Source organism: Phyllostomus discolor, chromosome 13, assembly GCF_004126475.2.
Source record: "Phyllostomus discolor isolate MPI-MPIP mPhyDis1 chromosome 13, mPhyDis1.pri.v3, whole genome shotgun sequence".
Taxonomy (NCBI): Eukaryota; Metazoa; Chordata; class Mammalia; order Chiroptera; family Phyllostomidae; genus Phyllostomus; species Phyllostomus discolor.
This window is the reverse complement of record NC_040915.2, coordinates 40667987-40682386: the sequence shown is the minus strand read 5'-3', so window position 1 is coordinate 40682386 and position 14400 is coordinate 40667987. Positions and strand designations below refer to the sequence as shown.

At 65.8% G+C, this 14400-nt stretch overlaps 1 protein-coding gene across 2 annotated transcripts in view; it reads right to left on the bottom strand.

Annotated features, from left to right (window-relative positions):
- Positions 1-14173, bottom strand: part of ADAP1 (ArfGAP with dual PH domains 1) — a 30486-nt gene extending 16313 nt beyond the window's left edge. The window contains exons 1-2 of one of the 2 annotated variants that reach the window (XM_028528203.2): positions 13868-14173; positions 1743-1873 (exon numbers count right to left, since the gene is read on the bottom strand). In XM_028528203.2, coding sequence (XP_028384004.1) covers positions 1743-1873; positions 13868-13949 — 213 coding nt within the window. In that variant the 5' untranslated portion in view covers positions 13950-14173. The remainder of the gene's footprint in view (positions 1-1742; positions 1874-13867) is intronic. The other variant, XM_036013989.1, reaches the window with a different exon arrangement.
- Positions 14174-14400: the final 227 nt, after the last annotated feature.

Below are 14400 nucleotides of genomic sequence, written 5' to 3'. Positions count from 1 at the left end.
CATCCAGAATGGAAAAAGAACCGTTCGTAATACAGTGAAAACACTCCTCACTCCACCATAAAAAGACAGACGACCCACTGTTAAAACGGGTGATGGATTCGAACGACACGTCTCCAAAGGAGGCGTCCACCCGGCCCAGCAGCAGGTGGCGGAGCACAAGGTCCGGGCTCGCGCCCACAGGGAGGACGGGCATCGTCTCGGAGCGGCTGGGACACTGCACCCTGCTTCAGGGAGTGGGTGCTGGTCGGGACCGGCAGCCCCGCAGGTCCTCAGTGCCGGATGTGGGGTCACCAGGCGACCCAGCAATGCCCCTCCAGTGGGAGGAGAGCCCAGGTGCCCAGGGACACCACACGGGCACCGGCAGCAGCGGGGAGAGAGAGCCCCAAGTGGCCGTCAGCTGAGCACGGGCACCCAGTCCCTCAGGCCACGGGAGGAACTGGGGACATCTGGACCGTGTGCCAGGCGGTGTGGCCCAGGGTCCTGACTGGCCCAGCACGCACTGCGCCCAGGAGGCGAGGGGCTCCCCCCTCAGGGGTGCTGGGGAGGGGCTGCAGATGGCACCCGGTCTCTTCGGGACAGGAGAGTGCTGCGGGAGGAGGAGCCGGTGGGGCACAGCCCTGCGGACGGCGCCCTCGGCAGGGCGAGGGGCAGGGGTGCAGCCGCTGGCAGCGAGATCGGCCCCGGGGCCAAGCAGGCCCACGACTGCGATGAGCCCTGAAACCACGGGAGGGAGAGAAGGCCGGGAAATCTGACTCCGTCGCAGTGGGAAGCTTCCGCTGTGAAACCCCATGAGCGGAGTCGAAAGACCAGCATCCTAGAGGGACACCAGCTCCCACCTCGGAGGGTCGGGCTCCCTAAAGCGTGAGAACCGGAGGGAATGGACCAGCAGGGCGGGGCAGGGGGACCCCGAGCTCGCACAGCGTGTACCCCCGCCCACATCAGGGGCCCCCGCCGCAGGCCGGGGGACAGGACCCACCCGTGCCACGTCCACCCAGGGGAGCAGACAGCTCAGGGCAGGACGGGCCTGGCCAGGCTCCGGGCACCTGCCCCGCCCCACCGCTCCCTGCACACCTGCTGGGCCCCGAGAGCAGGTGCCGGCAGCCGTCGGAGACCAGAGACCACAGGTGTCCCTCCCGACGTGGCTCACGTCACAGCCACAGCGGCGTGGCTGCCGCCGGACCCAGCCCAGGGCAGCCTCCGGGTGGGCCCTCCGGAGCCCCGTGTGCGTGCGTGTCGGACGTTTCTGACAACACCAGGTGCATGTCCCAGGCACGGAGACCCAGCCGGAGTCCACTCCCCCTCCTCTTCCTTTGGGCTGTGGCGGGGGGACGACCCTCCTGCTACCACAGCCCAAGTCACCTCCCTGTTTACTGCCTGCCTGTCCCCACCTGTCCCCTCCTCAAGGCCTCCGCACCCCCAGGCCCTCCTGCAGCGGGAGCTCAGCAGCTGTGGATCAGGGAGGGGGCGGGAGGACGGCAGAGCCTGGGGCACAGGCGGGCCTGTCCTTCCGCACAGGTGAGCCCCAGGGGCGGGGACTGCAGGACCGGAGCCCCAGGCGCTGTCCACAGAGCGTCCTGGGCCCTCTCCCTGCAGCTGCCCCACCAGCGGGCGGGCGGGAGAGTCGGCCCAGACAGAGAGGATGGTGGGCGGGTGCAGCTGGGCGGCAGGGACCCCGGCAGCCTCGGTCCCCACCAGGCCGAGCCCCAGGGTGGCCCCGAGGGTCCCGAGCCGCCCTGGCGTACCTCCACTTGGGCCTCCTCCCAGGCGTCCAGGCGGACGGACTTGACCTTGCTGACCTGGGGGATGTTGCGGTGGATGCCGGAGCAGCTGAGGCAGATGAACACGCCCAGGGTGTAGGAGGCCCAGTCGGGACCTGGAAGGCAAAGGCCAGAGTCTGGGTCGGAGGGGCCGTGGCACGGGGCCAGGGGTCACCTTCTGGCCTCGGTCTCCCCGTCTGTGCCAGTGGAGATGCCCGGGGTGACCAGCCCCATGGGCCCCAGGCAGGGCCCCGTGCCCCGCAGAGGGGCAGTAGCCGTGGGGCCACAGTGGCCCAGACCCCCGAGTGGACACCACTTCACACACGGGGGACGCTGACAATGGCAACCCCGAGGACCGACCAGGTGCTGGGTGCCAGCATGTGATTAGCACGGGTGTGTCTGGCGTGGTGAGGACCCTGGCACGACCCTGCCCTCCGACACCTCCGGGGTGAGGGGACACGCCGTGCGGTTTACTGGAGCAGCTGCGTGTGGGTGACGCGGAGGAGTCTAAACAGGGCGGCGGGAGGGACCCACGGGTCACTGACCGACGACAAAGGAACCGTGGAGGGTGGCATGGGGTGAGTGGTGTGGGTGGGGCGCTCTCTGTGTTTGGCCTGTCACCGAGTGAGGCCGGCTGCCACCAGGAACCCACAGAACCTTCTGGACCAGGCAGGCTGGAACCAAGATGCCTGCTGAGGCTGTGGGCTGCAGCAGGGTTCATGGGGGGGCCCTGGAGGCCGGACCGCACCCACTGACCCCTTGGCCTGTCTCAGAGCACAGTGCAGTCCTGCCCTTCGGGGACCACGGCGGAGGAGGGCCCGAGAAACATGAGGGGTGCTGTGGGACGTGCCCTGGTCAGGGCACAGGGCTGGGGAGGCTGCACCCACAGGCCACCCCTCGCCCTGCCCGACTGGGGACGTGGCCCCGCCCCACCGCAGGGACCTTCAGAGAGTGCACTCCATCTGGTGCTGGGAGGTCGGAGCCGCTCCTCAGACACCACACGCCAGGGCCTCGGGTCTGCAAGGCCCTGCAAGGCTCTGCACGAGTGTGCACACCTGTGAGTGTGTGGGGTGTGCAAAGGGGGGCAGAACCTCCGGTGAAGGGCTGTGGCAGGTGCCCACCATGATGGGCTGGGTCACCTCCCGAAAGGTCGGTGGCGGGTGGTGCTGGCTCTGCGCCCGGCCCCGCCCCCAGAGCCCCAGCCCCGCCCCCAGAGCCCTGCCCCCGCCCCCAGAGCCCCGGGCCCGTCCTGAGGCCTGAGCTGGGTCTGAGGGAGCAAGTGGAGGCAGGGAGTTGGCCCAAGACACACAGTTTCTGAGTGACACTCGGAATAGACACCTTTCTGCTGTGTCACCTGCAGGCCCCAATCCCATCGGCTGATCCCGGGGGGCTGTGGGCACGGAGCGGCCTCCCTGGGTGGGTGGGCGGGCGGAAGGGCAGGCTCGCCGGTGTCTGCAGGGTGGGGTCCCGGGGGGCCCCGGCGTGGTGGGGCACCGCAAGGGCAGGGGCCGCCCAGAGACCCTGAGGCCTCAGAGCCCTGGTTCCGGGGCCCCTCCCCCCAGCATGACCGCGTCCTCCCCGCCCCCCCTCCCCCACCGTGCCTCTGTGTCCCCTCCTGGCTTCCTGCCCCCTCTGGCTTCCTGCCCCCAGCCCGCCTGCTCCGCCCGCAGCTGCAGTCTGCTGGCCCCAGAAGCCACAGCCATGCCCTCGAGCGCACAGCACACCCACGGCTGTTTGGGGGAGCCCGGGGAACTGCCCTCCCTGCTCCTCCCCCGCCCCCGCCCCCCCAGGCTGCTCCCCCTGCACCGCGAGTCCTCCCCCCCCTGCACACCGCAGCGCAGATGTCCCTGCACACAGAAGCCCCCCCAAACCCACCGGGACCCCTGCATGCGCCCCCAGACACACCTCTCATTTCTTCACAGCATCTGCCTGTTTGGGCCCTTTACAGAGCACTGTCTACACCCCAGAGTGTAAAGGGGGTCAGAGGTCAGGGGTCAGGGGTCGGGTTTGCGGGGCGCGGGGGGGGGGGGAGCCCTATCTCTGAGCTCCCTTCCCCCACTGCACAGTGAGCGCCTGGGGGTGCCAAGGGCTGGGAAGGCAGGGACCTGCGGAGACACGGTGGGGCCCCCGCTGCGGGGGGGACCCTGCGGGGGCCGCGGACCTGGGGTGGGGAGAAGGCCGCGTCCCCCAGTTCTGAGCCTCCGCCCGAGGCTTCGGCTGCCACAGACAGGAGACCCCCACCCGTGACCGAGCACAGGTTTCCCCGCCCCCGCCCTGGCTCTGAGCCTCCCCGGGGTCTGGTGTCACTCAGACGGCTTGACCGCTCGGAGGACCCTGCTGACCCCAGCGCTGGGGTCCCGCTGCGGGCCAGGCCCCGCCCCTCGGCCCCCTCCCACCCCCGCCGCTGCCCCGCAGCCGCTCCAGGACCCCGCACGGGGCGCCTCCCGGGTCCCCAGGAGCCAGCTCCCTGTTTGCGAAAACGCTGCCCGGACAGGAAATGAAGAAATCTGGACCGAAAGCCCGCGGGTCCGGGAGGCAGCGGGCAGGGAAGGTGGGCCCACGGGCCACAGGCACAGCGACCGGCGGGGCGGGGCGGGGGGCGGCTCAGACCACAGGGACACCCGGCGGGACACCCGGGGGCGCGAGTGACGCCCGCGCGGGCCACCGGGGTGTGGCCGCCGCGAGCTGGGGGCGGGGCCGCCTGGGGGCGGGGCCGCCAGGGCGGAGGTGGGGTCGGTAGCTCCAGCAACTGGTTTGCGGTGGAAAACCACGCCGCTGGCGCCCGGTGGCCGACTGTGCGGGACGCAGCAGGGCCGAGCAGCTGTGAGAGACCCCGCGGCCCGCAGAGCCTAAAAGTACCTCCTGTCCAGCCCTTTAAGGGCGCACTAGCCAAGCCGGCCGTTAGCGGGACACAGGGTGTGGCCGCTCTCCGACAGCCGTGCTGAGGGTCAAAGCGAGGCCACACACCTGCCCCACACCCTGCCGCTGGCTCCAGGACCCGTGGGCGTGCAGCTCAGGGCTGCGGGGCCCCCATCGGCCACCTCCCTGGTGCGTGTGTGTGAGGCTGGGCACACGCGTGTGCAGGCCCACGACCCAACCTGAAGAGCTGCTTCTAAAAAGGGTTGAAGCTAAGAAATGGAGACACTAGTCCTTTTACATAATGGAAAACCTACAAGCCCCACCCCCAACCAGGTCCGCCTGCCTCTGCATAAGCCTCTCCCACCACCGGAGCCAGGAGACGGGCGGGGGTGGGGGGGTGGGGGGGTCCTCGTGTATAGGAAATGCCACCTCCTGAGCTCTGAGCCCCTCCTGGCGGAAGGAGGGCCTGTGGTGGGCATACCTGGCCGGGCTGCCCAGCACCAGGGCCCCTCAGACTGGCCCGGAGCCCCACCCTGTAGCCCCCAGCTCCACTCCCCAGCGCCCCTCCTCCCAGGCCAAACAGATGCTGTCCTGCTGTCTGCTGTGCTGTCCGCAGCCTGCTCCTCCTTGCTGGTCCCCTGAGGGCACCTGGGACTCGGGACTCCCTGCCCAGCTGGCGGGAGTCAGCCTGCAGGGCCCGAGTACCCCCAGGGTGGACCACGAGGAGGCCTGGGGTGTTGGGGGCCTGCTTGCAGCAGCTGATGCCCTGCAGCAGCAGGAGGGGTGGGAGAGGAGCTGGGCCGAGGCTCCATGCTCATGCCCCCCCAGCCTCCCAAACGGGGTGGAGGGGGTGGGGCGGCCCAGGAGTCTCCGGACACTGCCTTTCTCCCAGTCCGGGAGACATCGCCTGGGGCAGACTGTCTTGGGCCACCGGCTCCTTCCTGGCGGCTTGCCCTGCCAGTGGTCCCAGTTGTCAGCACCTGCATCTGCCCCTGCTCCACCTGCCCTCTCCAGGGCAACTCTGAGGTGACTCAGCTCCCTTCCCATTTCCGGGAGGTGATGGGAGGAGACACCTGGACAGGTGAGGCAGGTGGCGCTGAGTCAGGCAGAACAGGTGTGTCCCCACAGCCTAGGCCCGGGGTGGGGGCAGGTAATGCAGCCTGCCCATGGGACTGTGGGTTGGCTGGCGAGCCCTGCAGCCCAGTTCCAGGGACCTTTGTCCCGCCCGAGGCAAGACCCAGAAGAGAGGACGGCCAGGGTTCTGGGGTTGGGCGGTGACGGCAGGTTGGCAGGGTGGGGGCCGGCTGAGGCGGGGCGGGGGTGCGGGGACAGGGCGGTGCCCACCGTGCCCCAGTTCCTCGCTGAAGTGCCCGCCCTGTGTGGCATCCCCGGCCCCTCGCCCTGCTGCTGCCACCCCCGCACACGAGGCAGCCGGGTATCCAGCCTCTTATCCTGTCTCCCCGCCGTCGTCTGAGCCCCTGGAGAGGGTGAGGGGGCGGCCCCAGAGGGTTCCCAGCAGCACCGCCCCCAGCGGCTGCACCGCGGCAGCAGCGGGAGTGCCCAGTAGCCGGTGAGTGGGTGCGTGACGTGTGACTTTTCCGCGCAGTGGAATATTACTCAGCCTTAAAAAGGAAGGAAATGAAAACCAAACGGAAGCTGGGGTAGCTCCACACAGATCAGAGAGAACAGACTTCAAGGCTAAACTGCAGAGGAGGCAGGAGGTTCGTTAGATGGAGGCGAAGTCGCTCAAACGAGAGAACGTGACTTCTGTGACTACGGATGCACCCAGCACCGGGGCACCTGAACGCACCGTTCAAATATCAACAGACCCACTGGGAGACACAGCAATGGAGCCCCCGCTGCTGTGGCTCAGGGGACTGAGCGCCGGCCTGTGAACCAAAGGGTCGCCGGTTTGATTCCCAGTCAGGGCACATGCCTGGGTTGCGGGCCAGGTCCCCAGCAGAGGGCGAGCGAGAGGCAACCACACATCGATGTTTCTCTCGATGTTTCTCTCCCTCTCTTTCTCGCTCCTTTCCTCTCTGCCTAAAAATAACTAAATAAAATCTTTGAAAAAAAAAAGAAATGGCGGTGGAATTATAGTAAGGGTCACTGGATCCATCATCCGGACGAGGTCAGTAAGAAACACTGGCCTCAGAGGACGCGTCAGCCCAGTGGGCGTGACCGGCATTCGCAGGACACGCCCCCCAAAGCAGCCAGGACGCGCGTTTTCCCTAGTGCGCACGCGCCGTTTCCAGGACGATCCCTGGCCCATCAGGCCGGGAAACGGGTCTCCGCACAGCCGATAAGGTGGAAACCGTAGCAGGCATCTTTCCTGGCTACAACGGTACGAAACTAAAAATCAATCATAAAAATCAATCAATCAAATGAAAATGTTAGTAAACAAACAAGAACTTAAAACGGGGCCCCTGAAGCCAGTCCGCGGGGAGGGCAGCGTGGAGCGGGCTCCCAGCCGGGACGAGCAAGACCCCAAGCAGACTCCCGAGTCCGCAGCCGCGCTGCTCCAGAGACAGAAGAACAGGGACCCGGAGTCGGCACAAGAAAGAAAGGGGATGAAGGGCGGGGTGAAATGAGTAAAACAGACTCTGACGACACAACGGAAAGATTAATAAAACTCAGCTGCTTTTTGAAAAGATAAGAACAATGGAAAACCCGTAGCTAGACTCACCAAGAAGGAACGAGATTCAAATAAGAGAAAAATAAAGGACGTTACAACTGACAACCCCAGAAACACAAAGAATCAAAGGGCCTGCTCTGAACAATCGCGGGCCAGATTCCGCAGCCAGACAGAAACGGGTACATTCCTGGAAACGCGGAGCCTGTGAGGGCCGAATCCTGCAGAAACGGGAAATCCGAACGGCTCGGTTGCTAGCAGGGAGGCTGAGACTGTAATCAGAACCTCCCAACACACACAAGCCTTCCCTGCTGAGTTCCACCAAACACATAAGGAAGACTCCGTACCAATTCTTCCGCAAATTCTTCCAAAGCACAGGAGAGGCAGGAACTCTTCCGGTCTCGTTTTAGGAGGCCAGTGTTACCCAGACACTGAGAGCAGATGAGGAAGCACGAGAAAAGGAAACTCCAGGCCCACATCCCTGATGAACACCGATGCAGAAACCCTCAACAAAATACTAGCAAACTGAATTCAAGGAGGCATTAAAGGGACCACACACCACAGCCAAGTGGGATTCACCCCAGGGATGCAAGGACGGCTCAACACCCACACGCCAGTGTGACTCGGCACACCCACACACAGGGGACAGACACCACGTGACCATCCCAACGGACGCCGTGTTGAATCCCACAAAGTTCAACATCCTTGTGTGACAAATACTCTCGGCAAACTGAGCGGGAATGTTTCTCAACGTCCCACGCCCACGCACAACACAGCCCACAGTGGCTGTGGCCCCCGGAGACTTTCCCTCTGAGATCAGGAGCAGGACAGCGATGCCCACGCTCACCGCTTCTGCCCCACGAGTGCCGTGAGTCCTGGCCAGCATAATGAGGCATAAAACAACAAAGAAAAGGCACCAAATCATAAAGAAGTTAAAGTTTCACTACCTGCAGATAGCATAATACTAGATGCAGAAAATCTTAAAGACTCCACCAGAAATCTTTTAGAACTAATAAACCAAGTCAGTAAGTTGCAGGAAATATATATATACACACACACACACACACACACACACTGAAAATGATGAATCATTAATGAAATAAATTATTTTTTAAAAAAGATTCTATTTATCTATTTTGAGAGAGAGGGGAAGGGAGGGAGAAAGAGAGGGAGAGAGACATCAATATGTGGTTGCCTTACACACATGCCCACCAGGGACCAGACCCAATACCCAGGCCTGTGCCCTGACTGGGAATTGAACCGGCAACCCTTTGTTTCACAGGCCATCACTCAATCCACTGAGCCACACAAGCTAGGGCTGATGAAAGAAACTAAAAACACAAGGAAATGGATAGATACTCCATGGTCAGAATTGAAAGAATTAACATTGTTAAAATGTCCATGTTGCCCAGATCAATCTACAGATTCAATGCAATCCACATCCAAATTCCAGTGGCATCTCCCACAGAAACAGGCAGAGTATTCTAGAATTGTCTGGAACCAGGACAAACCCTGAAAGGCCACGTCAGTCCTGGGGGAGGGGAGAGCAAAGCCAGAGGCATTGCACGCCCTGATTTCAAACTACACGACAAAGCTACAGTGATCAGAACAGTGTGGCGCTGGCACAGAAACAGACACACAGAGCGGGGAACAGAATGGGGAACACAGGCAGGGTCGCAGCTGGGCCCCCAGTGGGGGTGTGCGAGAGGCAGCTGTGCATTGAGGTTTCCCTCTCTCCCTCCCTCCCCCCTCTAACAGTGAATAAACAAAATCTTTACAAATAATAAAAATAAAAGTAAATGAAGTCTTTAAAAATTACAACAAGAAAACGGGTGGTAAGCTACTTGGCATTAGTCTTGGCAGTGACTTGCTTGGACTTGATGCCAAAAGCAAAAGCAAAAATAAAGCGGGACCCCCCACACTGAAAACTGCTGCCCGGCCGAGGAAACCACCAACACGATGAAAAGGCCACCGACGGAATGAGAGAAAACATTTGCACATCATACCCGACAAAGGGCTAATATTCAAAAATATATGAAGAACTCATTGAAGTCAACAACAAAACAACAACAACACACCTGGGCAGAGGCTCTGGAGAGACACTTCCCCAAACATCCAAACGGCCCACGGGCGCCCCAACAGGCCGGCGACCAGGGAGACGCGGGGCAGCCTGCCACGCGTCACCACCCGCACCTGGCGCAGCGCCGCCGTCACAGACCGCAGCAGCACTGGCGGCAGCGCTGGCGAGGGTGGCGTGGAGACAGGGACCGGCGTGCCCGGCCGGGGTGCACACCGGGGCAGCTCTTTGGAAAACAGCGCAGGACAGAGCTGCCGTGACGCCCCACGATCCCACCCTGGGGACACAGCCAAAGAAAGCGAACACGCGAGCGCGAAGATGGCCGCGCATTCGCCGCACTTGGCACGGTCCCAGCGGCCTGGCGCGCGCGGACAGAGGCGCGGGTCGGAGTGTGGCGCAGGCGCAGAGCGCAGAAGGACCCAGCCGCAAGAGAAGGAACCTCCCGCGTAGGACACGGGTGAACACCCCCCCCCCCAGGGGCGTGACGCTGAGTGAGTCGGAGAAAGTGCGTGGAATCCGAGAGAAATAAAGGAACAGAACCCCAAACTCTCGGAGAGAGCGCGTGGGGGTGTCAGAGGGGGCGCGGAGGAAAAACCTCCGGGAACAGCAGAAGTCGGTCCCGGGCACGTCGCGGGCAGCAGCGCGGTGACTAGGTAAGGGGGTGAGGTGGAGGGTGTTAACCGCGTATTCAAATACTGAGCCCTCGGACTAATTCCAGTTCCGTGTCATTTGTGTGTCAAGGTTTTGTTGTTTGTTTGTTTTTTCTAGATTTCACTTATTTATTTTCAGAGAGGGGGAAGGGAGGAAGAAAGAGAGGGAGAGAAACATCAGTGTGTGGTTACCTCTCGACCTGGCCTGCAACCCAGGCACGTGCCCCAGACTGGGAATCGAACCGGCGACCCTGTGGTTCGCAGGCTGGCACTCCACCTCTGAGCCACACCAGCCAGGGCTCAAGGTTTGTTGTTTTTTAAAGGAAATTCTACAACATGCCGCCACGTGGACGAACCGCGGGATGTTGTGCTCGGTCCCTGAAGCAAGCGGGCTCAGGAGGACACACAGTGCGCGACGCCCCGCGCGGGAGGCCCTTGCGGGCGGGCCGCGGGGCAGAGAGGCTGGGGGCGGGGGGTGGGGAGCGGACTTCCAGATTCGCCGGACGAAGAGAGCGACCGGGTGCGCTGGATGCCACCGCACTGCGCGCTGCAGGGCGGCTATGATGGGACGTGGCAGGGCACGTGTGCTTCACACAATAGAAAGGAAAAAGCCCCTGACCCGCCCACTGCGGGGCGAGACAGAGCAGCAGACCCTCCCCCGCCACCCGTGGGGCCGGCACAGCCCCTGCCAGGACCCCTCGTAGGGAGTCGGGCGGGCGGCCAACCCACAGGTGTGGGAGGGGGGCACGCGGTGAGCCACCTGCCGGCTGGCGCCGGTGCAGGGCGGGGCTGCACGTGCGAGAGCTTAGCAGGAAGGCAGCGTTCACGCGGGGAACGCGGCCCTCTCGCTCCGTCCAGACCTCTCTGAAAGCAGCGGTGGCGGTTTCCAAGAGTCGTTTCCGATGCGAAGCGAAACCGCACCGCCACTAACTGACAAACGGGAGTTCGTTCCCCGCGGCAATGCCCCACGTCTGAGCCGAGACCCAAAATGCACCGTGGCCGTCTCGCAGCGGGGTGACCGGGAGCTTCAGCGAGACGCCCAGTTTCCAACCCACCGGTCCCAGGTCAGGGGCTCAGGCGGGGGCCACCCCTCCATGCGGGGCAACCACCCACCCACTCACCCACACTGGGCCAGCTTCAACCCCCCACCTCCCACCGCCTGCACGGCCCTGGGACCCCCGAGGAAACCCACCCGGGCGGTGGCCGCGCCAGGGACGGACCCTTTTCCTCATCGGTGTGCTGACAAAACAGCGTTATTCAGGGGCCTACTGCGTGGTTTACCACGAGGCGAGAAACCATGCTAAAATCCCCAAATCGGGGGCCCCGCCCCGCTCCCAGCAGCTCCTGGGACGCCACCTCCGGGGTCAGGCTTGGGGGTCCCACTCTCAGCTCACGCCTGGGGGCCCGGCGGGCCCACGCTCCAGGCCCAGCAGCACACGGCTGGCCCCCGGGCGCACCCCCACACCCCGGAACTTGGCACAAACACCTGCAGAGCAGCAGGGTCTCCATGCAGCATCCCCAACTACCCATCTTGCCGGAGACAAAGAGCTCCTTGCAGAGCCCAGGCCCCTCAGACAGGATGGCCCCGCATGCCCCGGGCCCTGGGCGGGGGAAGGGCACCCGAGCCCCGCCCACAGCGCGACCCCGTGAAGGAGCCGGGGCTCCAGGTCCTGTCCTTCCGTCCTGTCCTTCCGGTGCAAGACCTGACTCCCCCGCCCAGGCCTCTGAGGAGGCGGCGAGGCAGGGCCCATGCTCCAGGGCTCGGGGGAGGGCCTTCCTGCGTCCAGCTAGAGGGCTGCAGGGGCCCCCCAGACAGCCTCCCGCCCAACAGCCCTCGTGGGGCCAGCTGGCCAGCACTGCCCATCCCCTCCCAGAAGCCCCGGGCCCTCCCTGCATCCTGCTGTCCAGAGCCCAGGCTAAGGGACCCCACCCTCGAGATGCCCGGCCCCTGGCCGGCTGTGGTTGGGCAGAGCAGGTCTGCTAGCAGCATGTCCATGCCAGGGGGACCCCCGGTCGCCTGCCTGGGCCCCGGAAGGGCTCCGGCCCGGGAGCAGAGGGTGGGGTGGGCACCCCGAGGGGTCACGGGGGAGGCGGCACAGCGGGCCTCAGGCCCGCAGGCCCCGGAGGCATGGAGAAGGCGGGAGGAGGGTGCAAAGCGTGGGCTGGGCTGTGGCCGGGCGTCAGGAGTCCTGGGGTGCCCTTTGAGGCACCTGGTCCGCTAAGGGTACTCGAGGCCTCAGGGCCTCAGTTTCCCCAGCTGTAAAGTGGGGTGAGGGCTCACATCTTGCCTGCTCCTGGGGCTTTGCGATGTCGTGGGTGTCGTGGACCAGCCCTGAACGCCGGAGGCGTGGCCCAACTCCCAGGAGAGCCGGGCCCTGCGAGAGCCACCCAAGGGCGCGGGCCACTGGATGAGGGCAGGCGGGGTGTGGCAGCGCCAGGCCCACTAATCGAGGAAGACCTGTCTGTCTTGCCAGGCGGGAGCCGGTGGGGGGGGGGCTGGGGAGGCCACTGAGGGCAGTGCGGCCAGCAAGCAGAGGGACAGGCCAGCCTCCCCCCGCTCCCCACACAGGCCAAGCCCCAGCACAGCCCGTGCCGACTGCGCTTCCTCCCTGACCCCTCCCCACATGCCCAGCTTTCCCGAACCAGCGGAAACTCGGCTCTGGGGTGAGGGCTCCGCTCGAAGGAGACGGGCCCCGGGCGGTGGAGACGCCACCCCTGCCGCACCGCCAGGCCGGCCCGGCTCAGCAGGCTGGGCAAAGGTCTCCTCAGCCCGCCCAGCCTCCACAAAGCCGGTCGCCGGTGCCCCGTGGGACCCTCCAGCTCCCAGTGTGACCTCACCTGGCCACACTGCAGCCCACTGGCTGCTTCCTGGAACCTGGGGCTGCCAGGGACCCCTCCCGGCCCACGGGTGGGCAGGCAGCAGGGAGAGCGGGGACCCAGTCCTACTTGGGAGTGTCCGGGGGCTGCCCAGGGGCCGGGGACAAATGCAGGGTCTTACCACCCCCTCCCCAGGGGCCTGGGCTGCTCCCAGTGTGTGTGTCAGGCTGCTGGGAGGGGTCCTGGCCGGAGCCCCAGGGGGCTGTCCAGTGTCCCCCTGGACTGCGGGGCACAGCCCCCGCCTGAGTGAGGCCCCGGCACCCTGCAGCAGGAGCAGGGGGGGCTGGGCCTGCCCCACCCCCACCCTCGGCACAGAGGAGCAGCCAGGGGCCGCGAGGGCAGAGGTAGGGCCCTGCCAATCCCCGGAAGCACGCCCGCGCCCCCAGGAGCAAAGTCCGGTGGGAGGATGGGGGGCAGGTGGGTCGCCTGCCCTCCCTGAGCCCGGGCCCTGGCGCCCCAGCTGAACCCGCCACCTGCTCCAGAGCAGCAGGGCGCAGGGTTGGGGGTAACGGGAGCCCTTTCTCACTGGGTCCACGTGGCAGCAGCAGGGCGCCCTCCACCTGCTGGGCGCAGTTCAAAGGGCGACTCCTGAGGGGCGCCCATGACGTCAGCTCCAGGCGGCCGGGAGCCAGGTGGGCTCACGTCCTCACCAGGAGCCGGCCAGGCTCTCCCAACCTCTCCCTGCGCTGCCCGCGGGCCGCTGTTTCCTCTTTCTTCCCGGAGCCCAAGGTTTCGCAACGCAGCGATGGTCCGAGGGTGACAGCGAGACCCGGAGCCCGGGGTGGGGGGAGGGGAACAGGCCATACCGCTGCAGGCCCCGGGCCGCGGGCCCGCGACCTCCGGTCCCCGCAGGTGCACGCGGGGCCGCGCCCCACCCGAGCGGGAACCCGGCTGCGCGCCCGCGCCCCCGGCCACGCCGGCGCCATAGCGCCCTTCGCAGTCCCGGGTCGGGCATCCAGGCCAGCGCCCACCCCGGCAGCACCCAACCGGCCCGCTCCCACCCGGCCGCACCTACCCGGGGCGCCGCAGTCCGCGCAGTGCGCGTTCCCGGGCCGCTGCAGCAGCTCCAGGACGGCCCTCTGCCGCTCCGTGGCCATGGCCGCGAGGCCGCCGCCGCTGCGGGGCCGGGCCGGGCGTGCGCTCCGCCGTGCTAGGGCCCCACGCCGGCCGCCTGCCGCCGCCGCCCCTGCGCCATCCCGGTCTGCCTCAGCCGGCGCGCGGGTTCCGCATTCCTGGCGCCCGCCCGTCTCCGCCGCTGCTCGTGTCGCCACCGCGGCCGCCAGGCGTGTGCCGGCGCGGAGCCCAGGGCGCACGGCGCGCTCTGGCCGGCACGGCCCGCGGGCGGCCCCCAGCGGCGCGGGCAGGAGGCCTCCTCCGGCGCCCCAGCCCTCGCGCCCCAGGGATCCGCCCGGGAGGCCGCCGATGCCCACCCCCACCCGAGCCTCAAGCCCCACTTGCTCCGCACAAAGCCCCCAGCCACACTGCTAGCCTGAGCAGGGTCACAGGCGCAGTCCTCCAGGCAGTGGACAGCGCCTGGACACCTACTGC